Source organism: Mugil cephalus, chromosome 11 (assembly GCF_022458985.1).
Source record: "Mugil cephalus isolate CIBA_MC_2020 chromosome 11, CIBA_Mcephalus_1.1, whole genome shotgun sequence".
In the NCBI taxonomy this organism is placed as follows: domain Eukaryota; kingdom Metazoa; phylum Chordata; class Actinopteri; order Mugiliformes; family Mugilidae; genus Mugil; species Mugil cephalus.
This window is the reverse complement of record NC_061780.1, coordinates 5,981,101-6,002,384: the sequence shown is the minus strand read 5'-3', so window position 1 is coordinate 6,002,384 and position 21,284 is coordinate 5,981,101. Positions and strand designations below refer to the sequence as shown.

Genomic DNA, 21,284 nt, shown 5'->3' with positions numbered 1-21,284 from the left:
TTTGTTGACTTAATGTGGCAGAGGCTGGAAATGCTGGGAGCCTCCTTCCTGGGAAATGTCTTGTCCTCTGAGGAAAATATGCCACAGAGGCACGAAGCTGTGGGTTAACAATGTGTGTGCGCGCACATGTGTCTGTGTAGGAGCTCTCCTGATAGTGGGTCTATTTTGGAGAGACTTGCGCGGCACAGACATTTCTTAGCTATCTGCTGCTTCCAGCCCTGAGGAGGTGAGGCAGGTCTGCATCCATTCCTGGTGTGATCAAGATGAGCTGCCAAATAAATGGGAGAGTGAGTAGGTGTAGCCACCTCCACACGCACACACACACACAAACACACAAACAGAAGGTACAAGAAACCACTTGGATGTGCATTTGTTATAGTGGTAATTGTTCCAGAGCAGTAATTGCCATAGTGAAGCCTGCTGATAATTAACACTGAACACGACGACAAATCGGTGCACAAACAAATTGACTGACTGGAGCGGATATTGACTGAATAAAAAAGGCGCATTACCGAAAATGGATGTGTAAAGTACATGAACGAGCACACACACATGCACGCACGCAGCAGCAGCAAGTGAACAAACACTGCAGAGCTCCTCCGGTGGATTCCACGCATTTCTCCCTACCACTCAAGGACATGTTGATCCTTCTCTCTCCTCTAAATTACAGGGTGGAAGAAAAAGTAGGATTGTGAAGGGAAGGTGGGGGGTGAGAGAGGGCTTGGCCAGGGTAGGGAGCAATGATGGGTTCAGGTGTTCAGGAACAGCTGGTCTTCAAATAAAAACAGGGGGGGAGAGGGAGGACAGAGAACGGAGCGGAGACATGGAGAGTATAGGGGGAGAGGTAAATAAAAAGACTGGAGATTAATATTTCCTGAGAGATGTGGGGAATAAATAAGGTGGCCTATTTATTAGGATTGACATCCAAAAAAGACAGCCGCAGCTGGAGGGGGCAGCACATAATGCGCGCTGTGTGCCGACGCGTGTGTACTGTACACACAATGATACAGTGGATGACAGACCAGCAAACACAGCAGGCTCAGTGTCCACGGATCAGCTACACGATATCTAGTCAACACAGGACCGAATATGAGCTTCCTCACACACACGGGGACCACAGCAGGCTCAGATCAGCTGTCAGCAAACAACACCTTCTGGTTGTCTGTTTTTTTTTTTTTGTTTTTTTGGTCATGAGCTGACAATATGTATAACCTCAAATGTATACTGCAGTACCACAAGTACTCAAAGTACTCCTTCCCATTCGATTGTTTAATTGATATTTAATTTTGTTGTCTCGTGCCCATCCGAGGATAAAAGGCGTAAACAAAAATAAGGATGGAAATAGAGGTGGATGTTTTAGTCAGCTACACATTACATTTCCCAGTGGGATTCTCCAGAAGCTGTTAAATGAACATTTAAGGACTGTTGTACGAAAATGCCTAATGTTCTAGCTTAACTAATTTAGAAAGCCTGTTGCAACAGAAAATGAACTAAGCCTCCAGTCTAACATTACCACTTCAAGCGTATCTGGATTATTTAAATCCTGCAACTGTTGATAAGGATGGCTGACTTAATATTTCTTAGAAAATAAGCTGATTCTTTAAGTAGAAGTGCCTTTAAACCACGCCACGGCAGCGTGGTGCTTCTCATACTAAATGACACGTATAGCCGTGATAGATATTCTATAGGCTTTGGCACCCTCTGCAGGATTATAGAAGCACCTCCATATCCAAGTAGTCCGCCCCATCCCTAATTGGGCTCTGTGCAAGATAATATGCAAATGAACTGCCTCAGACAAGGACAAGATATATTAACCCGAAGCGGAATAGTTTTATAGAGATTAAGTTGAAATTCAGGCATAAACCCAGACTCACAGTAGGTTCATTAACAGATAACTAAGCATGTTTTAATTTGCGGTAAACGGAGTATGAACTGGCTCAAGGTTTATTTTTCCCTCAAATAAAATATCCCTTAAACATCCTTCACCTTAGTAGTGATGGGATAAAATACTAAAAAATAAAGTATATTCTCCTCACCTAATGGCAACTCCCACGTAGGTTTAAAAACATTTTATGGGAGTTTTAATCTCTAGGTGGCACTGTGGCTCTGACAGAAAGCGCTACATTATGACATCATTCCTTTCTCCTCAACTGTCAACAGCTTATGGAAATGCAATCATCTGGCTTTGTTAACAGAACGGTTTTCATAGGCTGTCATGGTGTTGGGAGATCTATCTGTGCAACCGTCATCTGATGTATAAAGACAGCAGCAGTACCGGTGAATTCATATGGAAGAGAACATGGTACTAGGACAGTTGGGTGTCTGGCTGCTGATGAGACGTTGTATTGGCTCACTGATGAAACACTTCCCAGGAAGGATTTGCAAGCAGATGAGACGGCGCCCAGAAGTCAGAGTATGGGAGCATCTCAACACAAACTAATGGTCACTCAGTGCCCTTTAGACAAAATGACATTTAAACCAGACTGCCAGACATCAGCTGGGGATGAACTCATGTAAAAGCCTCATTCCCTCCACCGAGTTCAGTGCATTGTGTTCACACTTCAGCAGGGAAAAGGCTCAACATCTACATAAATGTTTCAATTATCTTATGTCCCAAAATAAATCGCTTAAAAACAAAGCCCAAGAAACATGTCGAGAGAGCAATTAAAGTGTTTTTGACACAGTACTGTCCCAAAAGCATGTGACTAATTGTTAAGTTAAACAAAGAAATGTGCACAGCAGTTGACTTTGTCCAAAAAGATTTATTATTACACAGTTTTCTTGTTTGCAGCTGCAACCTGTGGAGAAACAGACAAAAATATTAATAAATTACTGCATAAAATAAAGTGGTTGTGTAGGTTTGTGTGGGCGAATAAGAAACTTAAGTCTTCACGCCAGAAGCAAATGAAAGTCATTTTAGATCATTTTATTCAACTGAAATCAAACAAGGTCCCATCTGCTCATTGTATTCCCTTGGTTTACCACTTAAGTTTTAAATTTCACTGCAAGTGTTTCAGTAGGAAACATGCATCTTAAATGAGTTAAGACGATATCAAAATGTAATTTCACAGCGACTTGAGAAGAAAATATTTGGAAGAGAAACAGTCGTTACATCTACTGCCAAAACACCATGAATACATTGGTAATACCTGGCAGGAAGCGCGCTTACAAGAGAAAAGCACCAATCTCTCAAAAAGCCATCAACCTACAATACACAAGAGGGATTCAAGAGGTAGTGGAGCCACACCAACATGTTTCCTGCCAGTTTTGTACAGCAGGAAGGCGGGGCCCAGCCCGGGCCTGTTCATCTGCATACTGCTCATTAGCATGGGTAAACAAGGAGAAAACTGGTGCCATACGGCAGACTTGCCAAGCATGAAATTTCCTCCTCATGTTTACCCCTTTACCCTTGGATTATCACAACGTTGCTGCCTCTCTCCTGATTTTTGACAAGGCCCAACTGCGATTTGTTTTGTTTTTGTGTGTGTGTGAAAGCTAACAAACAATTCCAGTACTGTGCCACACAAGACACATAATGCAGTTGGCTGGCAGAAGAAATTTGCCTAAGGACATGCGCCTTAAAAAGCCTTCCATGTTCAAGTGACACAGGGGTCGTGTACTCCCACAATACAGGGCGTCGCATCAAAGGAAGGGATGATACTCTGATCACACACGCTTAAGGCACTATTCAGATTGTTGGAAGGTTGTAAAAAAAAAAAAAAGATAATAGAAGGTATGGCACAAAACCTTCGTCTGGCCAACATGGGGTTGTGAGAGCATTCAACAGCTGGAGAGTCTGATACCAGATCAGTTAAATTCTACTATACTTCTTGACCAGGCTGAACCTTTTCTATACACTACATTTCCACAGTAAAATGGTCATGAAACGGTTACATTCACCAGATAAACCAAGGTCTGAAATCAGACTAACATGCTTGACACAGATTTAAGGTTTAGTGTGTCTCCAAGTTCACTGAGCTGCTGATTCCTTTTGTAGATTATGTGACCGGTTATGCGCCAAAAAGAAATGATGGCGAAGCACGGTTGAGGATTTGTGCAGTAAATCGATTTGATGTTACATTCAACACTCCACTAGAATCATGTGTAGAAGCACGACATGTGTATGCAACTACATCAGAATTATTCACTACATCAGCAAATGTCATTTGTTTTCTTGGACCACAGCTATTGTGTTATCCAGAAAACGTGTTTCAAAACATTGAACATTAGCTGGAATGTGGTCTTGAAAATGCTGTGAACTACATGTTCAACTGAAATAAATAAAAAATGTAAAATATGTGCAACAAATTAATGTTTTGTTACAATTTTGTGTGTGTTCCAAAAAACATTTACGAGCGCATTCCTTATTACATTGCAAAAGCAGATTCACTGAAAAGTTAACTGATAGGAAATAAATAAAACAACTGCGGTTATTGGTAAAGTTAGGCAGTGTATGGCATTGCCAACTTTAAAAATAAACAAGTTAAGACACTTATTCCTCACCTGGCCAGCAATTCTGTCCAGGTCTCTGGTTCCCTGGGAAGTGAGTCTGCGACCACTGAAGACACCAAAAAAAAAAGGGGAAAATGAGGAAATAAAATGGAACTAATCAACCTTAATACACAAACTGCTCAAGCCTTTAGTGGCAAATTCTTTATGACACATTGACCATAGCATTACAGTTAGAAGCCGCTGATCCATTCTCCACACATACGACAAATACTCAACAATGAAGCATTGGCCAATTCAAAATTCAATTCCATTTTCTTCCCTCTTCAAATGAATGGAACCAAGGCAATCAATTAGTCCTCTTGTTACAGTGTGATTAGATCTTTATTGCAGGCCGAGCAAAATTCTAGTTTGTGCATTTAGAGATTTCAGTTATCTGGCATCATTTTAATGGGTTTGATTATGGTTCTGTAAAGATAAAAACACACAGGGGAAACTGAGGACAATGTGTTACTGAGGACCAGCACATGTAGAGGCACAAGTGTAGGTGTGTTCTACCATCTCTACAGTAACACACATCAGGGGTAGGAATCTAAAACAATCATGAACTTATTCATGTTTGATTTAGAATGAACTCAGTGCTTACTGGATTCAAATTTTCTTATTCTGGGCCAAAACAGCACAATTGTGAATCAAACCAACTAGTGTCTCACTACTGTAGAGTATGCACTGTCAGTATAGTAAGGACCCTGTTACTACTCTGCTGAACGCAAAACTATGCAGTTTCTCTTTGCAAAGTTAATCGTTGTGTTAAATCCAAACTGCACTGAAGCGCTTGACCAATATAGATGAACCAACAGATTTCTTTAGTATGACGCTACCTTCTTTGTTCCATCAGTATTATTACACACTGATCTTTGCTATTTGGGTATAGTGTTCAAATAGATGTTGACTTAGTACAAATAGGTTGCATTCAACCAGTCAAATAAGGCTTGCTTTCATTGGGATTGTATCATAATGGATACCATCAGTACGCACCCATTGGGATCCTTCTCAATCATCTTGAGCAGCTCAAGGGCCTGCAGCACCTTACGGGCCACGTTCTTTGATCCTACACTGTAATGGGCAGGGCACACACCGTTCCTCTTGCGACCGCCATAGATTTTAGTCATGGAGCCAACACCTGCACCACCGCGAAGATACAGGTGACGAACTGTAGATGCTGTAGGAGCAGACGAACAATTTGTCAATTGCAACATTTTACAGTGGAAGGATCCACAGAGTAAGTTGGACAGTTTGGATAAGTGGGTGCATTCTGAACACTGACAAAGTCTCATTTAGAAGACATTTTAGCTGTAAGATTATAAATTAGATGAAAAGAAAGAACATGCCCCAATCCTCTATTTCCTGAGTAATATTTGAAATTTAAACACTAGTGGAACTTGATGCCTAAGAAGCATCTCAGGTTTCAGTTCATGGACTTTTGTAAATTTCAGATAAAAAAAAACAAAAAACAAAAAAACAGAAACTTCTCATCACAAATGATTGAACTTACCAGCTCTGATGTAGAACCAGTTCTCGTCACTGGGAGCCAGCTCCTTATGCTTGCCCAGCTTGACGAGGTCCACCCAGTCAGGCACCTTCAGCTTTCCAGACCTGAAAACAGGAGGCAACGGTTATACCACTGAACAATGAAAGGCAGCTGCTGGGCACCGTGTATGAAAATGGTAAATATAAAGATGAATATATTACTTCTTCAGGAAGGCCGCCAGGGCACGGACAAACTCCTGCTGGTTGACGTCTTTCACTGTGACACCTGGCATCTGAATAAGATATTACAGATAAACCACTGTTATTTGAAGCACACCTGTTGTGCTAAACATGGAAAAACTAAACCTTTCCCCATCACTACAACCTCTCTTCCCCACAGAAACAGCTTGGTGCGAGTTTAACTTCCACACTCATAAGTTGAACTCGCACCAAGCAATTTCTGTGAGATCCGCGAAACTAGTGATGCGACTAAATAGAAATGCCATTCTAACAATAACAAGCAGAAATTAAATCATTTAGCCCAACTTTACAAGTAAAGCTCTCGTTTCACGTAACACGTTTTAACCGGCATCTTAGCTTAGCATGAGCTTAATAACTAGCTTCCGTAACCGTCAACTCACATTTGGAAGACCGTTTCCCTAACATCGACAGACTATACACTAATATTACCAAAACACTACATACTATGACGTTTTCCTGAATGTTCAAGTTTTTACTTTATTACAGTAGTAACTAAAACAAACTCGTACTCGGAACGATAGTTAACTCGCTACCAGGCCACAACGAGGTAGCATGGGGGCAGCCATTACTAACGGAGAGCAACATTCAAATTAAATCGTTGTAAAAACTGACAAATATGTCTACACACCTCCCGAAATGCTCATCCACTTTATTACTCTGTACTTAAAATTCAACCAGACCACAACTGCGAAGCAAATGCTGCAGAATAGAAGGTATTTAGTGCGATATAATCGGGGAAGGAAAAATAGCGCTTTACCTTGCTTGTGGACAGCGAAGGGAAGAGGGTGGAACGGGGTTTCCAACCCCTGTTAAAACGGGCAAATCTCGTCCTTTTACGCGAGATCGGAGCGTTGTTTTTTCCACCGATGTCGCTCACCGCGGCTTACCGTCCGCATGATAATTGTCTGGTTTCCCGACCCAGAGAAATGCAGATCGAGATTCTTTCGGGATTCTTTCCGGATTTCGACTCTCCTCTATTTACCGAATAACACGATTGACTTTATTCAATTTATTTCAACCATATGCATGTCAAACATAACTCGCAAATAAAAAGAGGAATTAATTATCCTGAAACATTGGAGCAACCAAAGCGTCATAAATGAGGGAAGATGTAAAGAAATTTGTTTTGATATCATTGATTAATCATAGCTGTAGTCATACGACATAGTTATAATTTTCAACCTTTTCTCCTGGTAGGCTCTGCTTCTTCCTTTAGACAAACATTTATTTCAGCTTTTCACATCACAATGCACCCCTGCCTAGAGCTCAGCTCTCTTGGCACACAGGGATAATAATTTGTGCACATGTATGCTTGGATGATTTTTTTGGAGACATGGGCACATTTTCTGGGTTATAACTGTCTGCCCTGCAGCTCAATGAAGTTCATTCAACAGTTTGAGCACACAAAACTCAACCAATTTCAGTGGCTCCAGACTCTTGGTTGTCATTAGAGTTTTATGAACTTTGTATATTAATGAGTGAACTGTCTTAAATCACGGGTATACTGTTAATATATACAGGCACTCTGTAAGCCGAAAAGAATATTCTTTACTGAGGACATATTTTGTTTCAAGGAACAGTGCCTTTTTTTGATGTCTCTCTTCAGCTTCATCGCCTCCAGCTCTCGTCCGTTCCATCAAAATACACAATGTGAAGTTAAGCACTCTATCTAATTTTCCACTATCTCTCAAATTGTGGGGGGAAAAAATCACAGAAAAATAAATATTTTCTTCTTTTTTTGCATCAGGAACAAAGAATAACCCACATTTCATTGCTTACCCATGCTAATGTGCACGCAAGTGTGTGTGTGTGTGTGTGTGTGTACCTTATTTACATAGTTCTGTGGCTGACAGAGGCAGCGTTGCCCTTTGCATGTATCAGATGGAAAGGGCAGCCGTGCTCCAACATTGACACAATTGATATGTTTGCAGAGACAGGAGAGATATAGAAGGAAGTTTGATAAGCAGAGGTTTATGAATCAGGTTCACTCGTCAGTGGGGGGAGACACTTAGAGTGATAGGTAGGAGGGAGAGATAGAGACTGGGAGGGAAATAAAAAGCCAGCCAAGTCATACATAAGATAGATTAGAGCTTTGTATATACTATCTGTGTCATTGCAGGTCTTCACAACAGGTAATGGCAATTTTTTTATTCTAATGTGCACCTTTTGAATATCAATATTTAGGCAGCCTCTGCCTATGCTAAAATATGCGTTAAAGAGCCTAATTGATTCATTAAGAGAATTAATTACACTGGGAGTGTCTTACAAACCAACTTGAATTGAAAACGCTCACAAGGTGGATTGAACGCCATTAATTACTTCAGTAAATCAATTTTGCTGAGGCCCTTCAAGTAGTAAGACAAGAGACAACTGTGTAAAGTGATTATGAAGTGGTATAAAGCAGTTATTCTAGCTGGTCGTGATTATTATGGAAGTGACTACTAACTCCAAATGTTCTCAAAAGGTCAAACTAATTACATGGAATGGACAGGTGCCATATTGAGGCAGCAAATCTCCTGTTTCAATATTCATCCACTGTGCTTTATGTGAGACTGTAGCTGCCAATCATGTTTGAATATATTTGCTGAAAACTGCTCACCAGGGGAGTGTGCACTTATGTGATTGGGTCCCTGTGTTCTTTTATATAAGAATAAACGTCTAGGCGTATTTGTGTTTCAGAGAGTATGTGAGTGTGGATGAAGCACTGTGAGCCAGAGGGAAGAAAAGAGTCAAAACAAAGATCAGACAAAGAAGGAGAGTGAAAATAGTGTTAACAGTATGCTGCCACCCAGCTTGGTGCTTGTTGCTCTGTGTTTGCATGGTGCTCACATCCTCAGCAAAGAAGATGTGTCAAGTCGGGTCCGGCCTGACCTTTTCACTCTCCAGGCACGTTCTCCAATACCTATCAAAATATCTACTCTTTCTCTGCCCGTCTCTCTGCCCCTAGCACAAACTTGCGTCACATTCTCTTTCCTTCTACAACTGTACTTTCTAACCTTTACCCTTTGCCACTCTTTTCCCATTAACATTCCCTCCATTATCCTTCCTTCCTCTTTATGTTCGACTGTTCTTTTGACAATGCTGCAGGGACAGTCACTGCTTAAAGAGCCACGTCGAAACATAGGGCAGGAGTGACAAGTAGAGTGGGAGTGAACAAGCATCAGTACGTTATTCGGGTTATTATCAAGGATGAATGATGCACTGTATCCAAAAATATATCATTTGCCTCCATAAATCATTTTGTCCCTTTCTTTTATCCCCCTCCACCCCCACCAGACATGGAAAATATGTGGCTATACTCCCTGTGCCAGTGCATCCTATCTGTATCTATAATTGTGGTGAGTGTGAGGCTGTGCATGGCAGTCAGCAGCAGCAATGCTGTCGCCGACGTCCAAGACGGAATCCACGGCGCCAGGCTCCAACCGGGGAGTGTCACGTGCTGTCTTCTGCTGTGCCTGGGCTGGGTGGGGGCCATTGGGGGGGCAGTGGATGTCCCCGTGGCCGTGTTACTCAACCTGCGGACCCCTCAATGTCTGTACACCTGCATTCCCATTGTCTGTTGCCCCATGCTGGTCAGGCAGTTTACCATGTTCCTGCTAATGCTACTTACACTGGATGCCCACCTACACCATCATTTGGCAGACAGGTGAGTCCAGAAGAGGGTTACATCCATTTACGAGTAGCGGAGGAGAGATAGAAAAAAAAAATACATTAATACTTAGCAATTAAATATCTGAGAAAAGACATCTATCTTAAAATAAACAAAGAATGTGTGGGTAAGGGTAGGGAGGCAAGAATCAACCAACACTCTCAAGCCTGCTTTCAGCAACAGAGGTAGAAAATCAATAAGAGTGTAAATGGAAAAGAAAAAAGAAAAAACATGAACATTGTATGGAATTCTGTTTCATGAAGACAGGTTGTTTGTTCAAAGCTCATGAAACTGTTTCTCTGAAGGTTCTCTGAAAGGTTTCTCTGAAGTGCTTAGAAGTTTGATCGATTGTGTTCTATAAATCCAACATTTCAGTGGAGGTGAGACAATATAATCGCTGCTTTTATATAGGGTTCAACTGTGCTGAATAGTTAACCAATTACTGCTTAAATGTGTTTGGAGTCAATTCAGGACCTTATGGGCACTATTAGGGTAGATTTCGTCCAGAAGTCAGAACCGAATTTAGTTTTGTGATCCATTCTGAATTTCTGTCAGACGCTGGGAAAAGTAGCACCAAGCTTGTGTTAAATAATTTTTTTAGTTGAAGGAACTAAAGTGCAGCCTCAGTATTAACACCGTGCAAATTTTGCCAACATGTCTGTGAATGCCAGATACTCGTCAGTGGTGACCCGTCAGCGAGCCCTGTGTGTGGTCCTGCTGTGCTGGGTGGCCTCGGTTCTGTCCTCCTTCGCCCAGTTCATCGGCTCGGATGTCTTCCACACCGGGAAAAGAGATGCCACTGATCAGGGCACTGCTGGCCTCGGGCTAAGCGGCAACTGGACAAGTTCTCTACCCCATGCTCCAACGACCCCGCCCCCTAAGTATTACGATGACCTCGAGGTCATAGCGAAGTACCTTCCCTATGGAGGGTTCTTGTCAAAGTTTTATGTGAATGACATACACAACTTCACCTATGCTGAGATTCACAGCAGTCACTGGGGCGTTTGTACTCCTGACCATATCCTGAGCCCACGGTATCTAGTCTATGTTCAGGGGTTGACAGTGTTCATACTTCCTTTGCTTTGCCTGCTGGCCATTTATCTAGACCTGCTGCTATGCATGAAGCCAAGGAAAAGCCCTTTTAATGATGCAGACCCTCCAAAACATGATTCCTTAATGGTCCGTTCCCTGGCCCTTTCCCTCTCTCTTTTAGTTCTGCTGTGCCTGCCACTCCACATTATCCACGCAATGTTGTTTTACCTCCCCAATACCCACATTCCTGACTGGACGCATGCATCGGCTTTGTTCCTCTTCCAGCTGTACAGTCTTGTCCCCCAGCTCCTCTTCACTCCCCTGAGGAAACAAAGGGGGAAGAAACGGGTGTCCTTCGGTCTTGCCGTTCTAAACCTTCACCCTGCAGAAGCCACATCCAGGGGAAAATCTGTCAGAATGGCACTGTGCGAGGCGGTGCAGTCAGCTCCATGGTCTTCAGCCAAACACTCCCTTAAAGCCAAAGTGTGCAAAGAGGTGTGATTTCTTTTTTGCAAAGTAGAAGATCTGTGTGTTTTTTTTTTCTTTCCAGAAACAAAAACTGCTTAATTTTGATACTAGAACAAAGTGTCCACCATGTTTTGTGTGCAAAGAAAATAACAAGTCTTTGTAACAAATGACTTGTGGACTTAATAAATACAGCATATCCCTGTTTGTTGTTGGCTTCCTAACTAATCAGCAACCTTGCGCACACACGTTATGAATAACTCGTAAATGAAAAGGCCAGTTAATTATCAGGTCCCACACCAAATGTCAGTGAGAAAATTAAGTCTCCAGATGATAACCACTATCCTGATCACAGATGTCTGTTTTCTTTGGCTGCTCTTCCTATGGGTCTTATTCTAAGCTTCCTTTAAATCTCCTCTAAGCCAATCTGCAATAATGTAGATATATGAGTGACAGCGTTTAATTAAACATTCAGTAATAATACAGTGGTCCAGAGAGGACATAGGATTGCAGGGGATAACATAATTAACCTGGTTATGACACAATATTCAGGCTGTTTATATTAAACTGGCCTTGAACTATCCTGTTTTGAGAAGTCACTGATGGAGAAAAAAGGAAAAATCCATCTCCTTTTGCAGAGCATAGGCAGGACAATCAACATGCCCTTTTTTTTCTTTTTCCATTTACCGTTTCTTAATACTGCTCTCGCTCTCCCTCCCTCCATCCCTCTTCCTCAGGGTTTAAATTGGTGGTGTGCTATTTTTGTTACCTGTAAAATAAAATAAGAATCACGGACTAAAGCACATTATTGACGGGGGGACTCTGGTAAAGAGGGAAAAGGCCTCTCTGACACGGCTGCCCGTTCAATTGTTCTGTCTTTCTGTCTGCCTGAAAGCTCTCTGCTTCCCGATTATGCTACCCTAGACCCACTCAGCCACCTCAATCAATGCCTCATGCCACACTGTCACTCTGTACACACCTCCTTGACATGCTAGGGTCATGCTGCCAGGAGCAAAGAACATAAACTGCGCTCAACATCTTAAGGTCACAAGTTCTGGCTTCTACAGATGCAACAAGCTGTGTCTAATCCACCATGCTGCAGCCAGAAAAACAAAAAGTTTGTCTGTTTCATTTACTACAGTTCGTAGAAGTGAAATATGGCTGTCATAAATGGGTCATAAACGGGAAATTCTCTGATGTGAACCCGTTCCAGGACATTAATCATTGAAACTAGCTTCAGAGAGAGGCTATGTGAGTTATTCATAGACTTCTTGCTGCCATTATTGGCCAGATTATGGCGCATTCACGGCATGTCAGGAGCTCAGAAAGGAACATGGCAAACTGTTGTCTGGCTTGTCTCTATCTTATTTGCTTTATTTTCCCTTATGTTTATTGATGTGGTAATGGCTCTCTATGATCACAGTGGTGGTCTGATTACCATCAGGACTGGCAATAGTGTCATCGTAATGGTCAGACCGGTTTCCATGGAGTCACCAGAAAACGCAGCCTACAATAATTTCTGTGAATTTTAATGTGATTGCAAACTTTCCATACAGAGAAAAACAGTGGTTGAAGTGCAAACGTATACATTTTTGCTGATTTTCTTTTGTGTTCCCATGAGTGGCGATACAGACAACAAACAAACAACATCCAGACTGAGTGCTGTGAATCCCACGGAAAACAAACAGACAAAACCTTTGTTTGAAGGACATACACGTCTGTTTTGAAGAAAGGGACTATATTCTCACTTTTATTACTCATCGACCACAGCGGGCCTGATAGCAGGAGCTACCAGCGCTATCTTTGCGTCATCATAAACTGAAGATATGTCTACTGAATTGTTTGTTGGCCAGAGTGTCACCTCATGCTGGTAGCGCCTGGCAAGTCCATTACTTTGATTGCCGTTTGACAATCTATCTTTATGACAGGCGACCGTGGAGCTTTGCCGTCGATGGAAGAGAAACACATCGATCTATCACCCCGCGACCTCCAGCGGCTTTCAAATCTAGCTCTGCACACAGATGGACATGTTGAGTGCTTCTTGACAGAATCGGGTATTGATTGTGTAGAAGTTAATGGCAGAGTCATATTTTTTCTGCGTGCATGTGACTCAACCCTCCTGTCACCCTTTCTTCCTCGCTATCTGTTCCTATGATCCATTAGACCAGGCACAGAACCTTCTGTTTTGTTTATTCTGATTGAGCTGCCAGTTCTAACCGTCTCCGCCGCCTTTATCTTTATCTTCCCACACACATATATATTCCCCATGTGCTCCATCTCCCGTTCTCCTTCCACAGGATTTCAAAAACAGCACCTGCTAATTATACAGTAAACATATCCAAAAAGAAATATGGTCCCCGAGGTTATTTTCAGATTCTTTTTTATTTTGTCGTGCTTTGTATCTTTCCCCTATAAAGAAATAGTTAGCTATATATCAACCATGGCACATGGACTCTAAAGTAAACAAGAGTGAAAGACAGGAGAAGAGACAACTAGGCACAGGAGACAAAGAGAGAGAAAGGCCGGGAAAGAGAGGAAAGGTAAGAGGAAAAGAGTGAAAAATGACAGCAATTTCTCTACAGTAGAACCAAAAACAAAACCATGAGAAGTGCACATTTCTTTAACATTTACAATTATAATAATAACAACGGCAATAATAATAACAGTAACAACAATCAAAACTTTTCAAATAATAATTATAATTAATAAAAAAATCAATAAGACCTCTGTTTATCATAAAGACAAATGATATATATATTTTTTTGTTCTTTTCTTTATTTTCTTTAAAGATCACTGGACAGTAGTTTGTTCGGCTTTGCACCTCTATAGGCTAATATTCTGTGTTAGTATAGTTGCTTCATAATGCGCTTCAATAGTAAACAGTTTTCTTAAAAGTTTAATTTAATTTATGTTGCTCTTCTTTTTTTTATACAAACAATGAATTCAGAGATATGTATATTTGTTCTGTCAACGTGTTTACTGTACGTATGGATGTGTGCATGTATCTGCATATGTGTGGTAGCATTCAGAAAGACACCCGTCCGTTCCTCTCTCTCATTCGTTCCTTCCGCTATCGCTCCCCCTGAACCTTCTTATTAAGACTTTTAAACCTTTTCATCCTCTTAATGACATTCTAAAATAATTACGCTTTTCTTTAATGCCTTAGCAAGTCATATTCCTTTCTTCTTTCTCGGGAGCGCAGCCCAACACTAATCCTTTCATTATTACCAGCCAACAAAGGAGGAGCGATAGAGGGGGGCAGACAGAGAGAAAAAGGGGAGAAGATGGTAACAGGTGAAGAGAGTGGAAGGAGGATGTGAGGAATAAATTTAAAGGAAAGAGAACCACCTTTCCCTCTTTGCTGCAGCGGGAGGAATTTTAAAAAAAATCACAATTTTATTTTTTAATTCCATTTTTTCGCAAATTGGCAGGCCACCCAAAAGGTATAGCAACAATAAGACAGTTAGCGCGCTCGTGAAGTGTGGATCCACCCTTGTGACTTTGGCCTTACACTCTCCGGTGTTACTGGAATTGTGTATGAGCTGTACTCTTTAGGCAAGATGCTTTGGCAATTTGAAAAGCAGAATATTGCTAGCATCAAGCACTCAGTAGCTCCTGGTCAGCTCAACGCCTCCCCCATTGTCTCCTCACACCCTGCTCCCACTGTCTCCTTAAGTTAAAGATTGAGCTTTGTGAAATGGATTCTTCTATTCTCCAGGCAGGGAATTATAGCAGTCATCTGCCTCTAATTCCTATTCCACTTTGGCGACTGCACAGGCAGAGTGCCGGTGTTCTTTGTGCTCCCTGCTTTCCCTCTTGATCAAAATAATTATGGCATCATTTTGTTTTTGTCTACATTCACCTCCCTCAGACTCCCTCTTTCACTCTCTGCGACCCCCCCCCCCCTCCCAGTTTCTCCGACTTACAGTATATGGCACAGTCGTTAATGGCTGGTGGGTTTAGAGGCTCTCTTTTTCTCAGTCTCTTTCTTGGTTTCTTGGACGTGTGTGTGCATGTGTGTATGTGTGTGTGTGTGTGTGGACGTTATGGAGTGGATGGATTGGCTGTGTGCAGATTGGCTGTGTGCAGTATCTGTATACAGTCGTTTGCAGAAGGCCGCCGGTTATGGCGCATTGTATAGACGTGTGTGTTTGTGTGTGTGTGTGTGTGTGCATGTGTGTGTGTTGTATATAAGGTGGGAGACGGGGGAGGAAGGGGGTGGGGGCATGAGGTCAGAAGAGAAGGGAATAGGGAAGGGCTACAGTAGGTACTCCTTCTTGCCCTGGCTGGCGTCGTTCCCATTGAGGAAGGCCTCTTGCACCTCGCCATGTTCATCCAACCCACTGGCCTCATGAGTAAGATAGGAACCTGAATGAGAAGAAAGAGAGCAAGGGACAAAGGGGGAGAGAGAGAGAGAGAGAGAGAGGGAGAGATTGTAGGGGGACGGTTAGGTGGCAAAGCGTCATGATCATTGCAGCGTCATGCAGCATTATCAAACCAATTAGCACTGATATTATTAAGTACCATACCTATCACTGATTAATTAATTAGTTAACTGATTGTTAATCAATACCAGGCAAGGATAGGCTCTCGTGTACGGTATGAGCCTACCAGCAGACATTAGGAATGAGGGATGGATGCAACACAAAAAGACACAGGAGGAAGCGGTAAGAGGAGGAAGACAACAGAGGATGATAAAGAGTGAAAGAAGGAGGAAGGGAAGAGAGATAGACGGAAAAGGGTGGAGGGAATGTTAGGTACACAGAGAACAATGGCACATTTGTGTCACTCAGAAAACCCATCAAGCTCATTTCACCACCCCTCAGGTTCATGTGATTAATGATGCTGTGCAGCGCGGGTTATAGAGAGCAAGAGCGGCTCAAGTCATCTTCCCACTGGAGTGTCCCTTCACTCCGGGGGTGAGTGACACTCTCATTCTCCTTACCAGAGAGGTTGACTAGCGTGCTGACAGTCACAACGGACCAAAGACAAAGCCCTAATGGCCCTGTCTCGACACTGATTGGTTGTAATGGCCCTGTCTTCCAGCTGATTGGTGGTCAAGTCATACTGAATGCTGAGTGACGGCCTGTCGAGCCACAGGGTAAGTTTCCTGGTTGCGGCCCGCTACACTATTCCCAGATCATTTCTTGGCAGCTGTGGTGCACAGCGTGAAGCTGCCAATAGGAAGGCACTTAAAAAGATAGGGAACGTAGAAGGGCTGCTTTTAATAGATGAGCCTTGATACACTAACATATAGTCATAAAACATCGGGACCACACCTACATTTCCCGCCCCACCCTCGCTCTCGCCAAGGTCGTTCATCATGGACAGTGCCTTGTTAGAGAGGAGCATCCTATCCTGTCAGCTTTCTACTGACAATTTTGCACCTTGGTTTAAAAGATTATTTGCGAAGGCTCTGGGAGTAACTGACCTCTAATGATTTTTTTCACAGCCTCAGAAAATGCAGAACTGGGAAAACGCACCTGTGGAGAATGTGATAAAATGCCTAATGCGTGCCCTGCTCATGAAAAAACAAAACTTTTTTTTGTGTGTGTGCATTTTGGATGAGAGCGTGTTTGTTCGTTACCTTTCTGTCGGACAGAACACCAGATGGTGACAATGAGGACACAGATGACGGTGAAAACCAGCAGTGCCAGAACACCACCTATCACTGCGTATGGGACTGCACTGTGAGTCTCAACCACTGCACTGGGATCTGAGAAAGAGCAAGCAAGACAAATAATGAGCGTGCGTTATAGGAAGGGATATACAGGGCTACAGAAAGAGAGGAGAGCAGGCAAAGAAATTTAGACAAAGAAAGAGATGAACGAAAACTGAAAGCAGGAGAGAGTAAGAAAGAAAATTAAAACGCCAGCTTGGAGAGGGTAAAGGGAGGGAGTAAGACGGGAGAAAACACAAGTCGATATTTTCCACCCAGCTTGCATTATCACCTTTCATCACCCCCCCCCCTCCCACCCCCCACCCCCCACCCCCCACCCATTGCACAGAATGCCAGGCATTCAGAAAAGGTGAGAAAAAAAGAAGAAATGAGGAGAGTGAATAAAGAAATAACTATATATGCCTCCGTAAAAACCACTCCATCCAAGCACCTGTCAAGAGCACAATGCATTTTGAAGGAGGGAAACTTTTGAGTGTGTTTACAGCTCAAGTGGTGCAGCCCTTGGAAATGAAACCAAACACTTCACCGCAAAAATCAGGGGAGAAAAGCACACAGAAAAAAAGCAAAGTTTAATTCTTTGACACGTTGTAGTATACAACTGCAGACGCTGTAAGGGGTGATTCAGATTTAACATAAACCATCACCTTTTATCAACACCATTTCAAAGTAAAGGACCAAACAGAACAATACCAAGTGTGGGTTAGTGTTGAAAGGAATTTTCAATTAGTTAGTCAACAAAACAAATGCCAAACCTGACACATTTTTGAGGCATTTATCAAGCAAAAATGCAAAATATCTACTCGTTCCAGCCAACGTTTGATTTTCAAGTGAATCATTTTATGTTTGGAATGTTGGTCACATGAAAACACATCATACGCTGTATGTAAAATAAGTGGTGCTGCTCTAAAGAGTCAACTCATCGGGACACAAAAATAGTCTGAAAACACAGATAAATAGGTTTCTGTCACAGATTCTATGTCTATGACATCGAAACACAAACAATTAAAGATATTTAGATTTTTCCAGGATTTTCTGACATTTAAACAGTGAACAGATCAACTGAAAGTTAGCAGCAGTGATTTTTCAGTTTTCAGTGGAAAAGCACACAGGGATGTATGGTATAAATCCATCAAATCTGTGCGCATTTCCACTGAATTCCAACAGTAAATACAAGCTGACGACAACAATAGCGGGTATGTGTGTGCGCAGCATTTTTTCTAAAAGCTGAAGGGAATACGAATGAAGGTTGTCTGTGATTCAAAAAACATATGTGGACTCAGACAATGCCTGAGTCTCTGACAATAACAAAAGCCTTTAGAAGAGGTGGATGTGGGGTAAGAGCTGGTAAGGCCAATAGATGGCAAGGGCATAGAGTTATTGATGCAGCTCTTGGACCATGATAGAGCAGAATTAAAACATGAATGATTAATACAGTGCTAACACTAGAGAAAGAGAGTGATGGAGGATGGCAAGAAAGAGAAGAGAGAGCAGGAGAGCAGGAGCTGAAAAAAAAGTGAATTCTTGAGTGCATTTATTGGTCAAGCGTGTCACCGAGGACTTTGGCAAACTGCATCACATTTCTTGTTACGTGCATGATCAAGTATTGGCACATGTGCGATTAAACTGGATATCGATGCGTCTGACGACACGTTGCACATTGGATTCTCTTGTGAGACAGGATCGAGCAGTGTGCTCAAGCGATATTTCACAAGGGATGAAAAAACATGCACTCAAGTGCTCTACTTCTACCGCACACCAATCTGTTCTTAGTCCTCCTCAGCCCAAAGCTCCAACGGTAAATGACTGACAGTTGTGTGTTGTTTCTCTAAGGAGCCTCTCAGATGATACGGCAACATCAGCTAAACATTCACCGCACTGCTCGAGTCTTAGCTTTTCTTAAGACTCTATATGACATCTCCACACTTGCCCAGCAGGTGAACAACCTCTACCTGCCATAGATGGTGGTAGAGGCAAGAGAAGAACAAGGAGGATCCGCCCACTCCCCTTTCGCTTCATCTTTCCTTTCAAGTAGCGGAGAGGAGACAGGGCGCAGCTGAATGTGCGCTACGTAAGAAGAAGAACAGTCGTCAGCATGCATTTGTGTGACTGTGTATATATGAGATAAATAGATTGTGCCGATAAAACCGTTGGGAGACTAGTGAAGGGAATGTGTAGTTAAACACACACCCACACGCACACATTCACGGTAGTGGAGTAGGTCAAAGCAACCTTTTTTATTTCTGCCTCCATAATATTCTTCTGGGAGAATATGATTAGACAACCACCTGGATCCTTGATCTTTCTCTCCCTCACAGTCTCTCTTTCTGTTTATGAGCGTGTTTGTGGGTGCATGCGAATATGGTTGTGCAGCACCTTCTCAGGCCTCCGGAGGCTAACGTCAGTCAGCTAAAGGCTGGGTGTGCTGCCAGTTCCTTAAACGCAGATTCATTAACAGTACCCACCGAGCACCAAGAGCCCCAGTCCAGACCACACACACAGACACACACACTCACAAATATACGTACACAAATGCTGACTGCGCAATGTGTGTGTGTGTGTGTGCTTGCGTGCGTGTATGTGTGTGTTGGGGGAGGGGGGGCATCAAACAACCAGCGATAAGAAAAGAGAGGGTGGCTGCGCATGGTGCATACCCAAGCATCTGCAGGCCCGTATGCTCATGTTGATGCAGGGCAAAGGAAGGTTGCAGCAGAAAAAGGGAGTGGATATGTGGGAGGGTGCCACCGAGTTACCGGAAGACAACAAAGGAGAGCGGGGGAAGGACGAGGAGAAAGATGGAGGGCAGAGAGGCTATGACCTGCAAGAGTTATGGAAGTACAAGTACCCCTACTTCTTCTTCTTCTTGTTTTTCCCGCAGTCGTTGTTTGAGCTGCTTCATAGATCCGCGAGCCGCATTTCATTGCATATGTGTCCTAAATTACTGATAGTGATATTGAAATAATAACCAGAAAGACGACAAATTGATTGGTCTTTTTTTATGATTCTTCTTTCGCAGTACTACAAAATAAAGCTTAAAAGCTGATTAAAATATAAGTGGGAAGTTGGCAGATGTACGCAAATTAAATGTCAAACACAACCTTGGGTTATTGAACGCGCCTGCAGAAAGAGCTTTCAGTTAATCAATGAGCCACTTCCTTCCGTTCTCAATCCAAATGAGCATGGCAGCGACAGCATATTTACAATAGACATATTTATAATGAATTAAACTAATTGTTTGATGATTAATCCGTTGCAGGTCATAGCTATCTGTTGGAGGGCATTAAAGGCAGAATGGAAAGGTGTGTGTGTGGGTTACCTTTCGGGTCCGGGCCGAGTCTGGGTGATAGGAGGGTTGGGGTGGCAGGATGGGAGATGATGGATTGGGTGGTATCAGTAGTAGTAGTAGAAGGAGGAGGAGTGGGAGGGGCCGTGGTAGTGACTGACACATTATCTACAGACAGACAGGGAATGGGACAACACACATATACACAAATGCTATTATCTACAACATGCAGGGACATTTAAACACAGCGAAGTGAAATGAACACTGCATATACAACACAACACAACACAACACAACACATGCTTCATGAATAATAATTCAGTCTCATATCTGCTCCGTTGTCATTGGACGGCGGACACAACTGGATGTGTTGAGACTGATGTCATTCCCACACCAGATACAAGCGTCACAAATGGTCCCCAAAAATGGCCATGCATTTAAAATGGATTTGATTTGAACTCTTGACAAGCAGTAAGTCAGAAAGGAACATTTTTTTGTCAGACGGCTATACCAGCTGTGGCGGTTAAAGAAAAATGCTTACAATGGAAAGGACATGCTTTACAACAGTTGACTGAAGAGAATAACACCTAGCAGACTGACATTCATCTATAAGGCAAATGGAACATATAGGAGCGCATTCTCTATCACTGACACTTTTTCTATGGCACAATGGAGGGAGAGACAGAGACACTGTCTGTGACAGATGCATTCCCAATGGAATGGTGCCATGCAGAGACTGTCTCATTCAATGGCGAACAATAGCTTGGATCTTGACACATTTTCCAAATCAATGGCTAAGACACAATGGTAGGTAGAGAGGCAGCAAGAGGCAAGTTCATATTGCTGTTAAAGACAAAAATAACGGCTGACAAGAACTAAAAGGGAGATGGAGGTATGGGCATGAACGTGAGTTTTGTGTGTGTGTGTGTGTGTGTGTG

General features: G+C 42.6%; 3 protein-coding genes across 7 annotated transcripts in view; 1 reads left to right on the top strand and 2 right to left on the bottom strand.

Moving 5' to 3' along the window:
- Positions 1 to 2,742: 2,742 nt before the first annotated feature.
- rps19 (ribosomal protein S19) lies at positions 2,743 to 7,066 on the bottom strand. Of its 2 annotated transcripts, none has more exons than XM_047599644.1 (6): positions 6,998 to 7,066; positions 6,202 to 6,272; positions 6,005 to 6,105; positions 5,488 to 5,671; positions 4,504 to 4,558; positions 2,743 to 2,798 (listed from the first exon to the last, which is right to left on the bottom strand). In XM_047599644.1, the coding sequence occupies exons 2-6, from the start codon at positions 6,270 to 6,272 to the stop codon at positions 2,769 to 2,771; spliced, it is 441 nt and encodes a 146-aa protein (XP_047455600.1). In that variant the 5' UTR covers positions 6,998 to 7,066; the 3' UTR covers positions 2,743 to 2,768. The 2 variants fall into 2 exon arrangements, with proteins under 2 accessions (XP_047455600.1, XP_047455601.1); XM_047599645.1 differs by lacking the exon at positions 6,998 to 7,066 and adding an exon at positions 6,869 to 6,893.
- A 2,452-nt stretch (positions 7,067 to 9,518) lies between these two features.
- LOC125016784 (adenosine receptor A1-like) lies at positions 9,519 to 11,426 on the top strand. Its single transcript, XM_047599471.1, has 2 exons — positions 9,519 to 9,886; positions 10,561 to 11,426. The coding sequence occupies exons 1-2, from the start codon at positions 9,519 to 9,521 to the stop codon at positions 11,420 to 11,422; spliced, it is 1,230 nt and encodes a 409-aa protein (XP_047455427.1). The 3' UTR covers positions 11,423 to 11,426.
- Positions 11,427 to 13,749: 2,323 nt separating this feature from the next.
- cadm4 (cell adhesion molecule 4) overlaps positions 13,750 to 21,284 on the bottom strand; it is a 144,109-nt gene continuing 136,574 nt past the window's right edge. For 2 of the 4 annotated variants that reach the window (XM_047597910.1, XM_047597909.1), the window contains exons 7-9: positions 20,380 to 20,514; positions 16,974 to 17,102; positions 13,750 to 15,754 (exon numbers count right to left, since the gene is read on the bottom strand). In XM_047597910.1, the coding sequence (XP_047453866.1) occupies positions 15,645 to 15,754; positions 16,974 to 17,102; positions 20,380 to 20,514 (374 nt within the window). In that variant the 3' untranslated portion in view covers positions 13,750 to 15,644. Of the gene's footprint in view, positions 15,755 to 15,915; positions 15,994 to 16,973; positions 17,103 to 20,379; positions 20,515 to 21,284 lie in introns of all 4 variants that reach the window. The other 2 variants (XM_047597911.1, XM_047597913.1) reach the window with 2 other exon arrangements.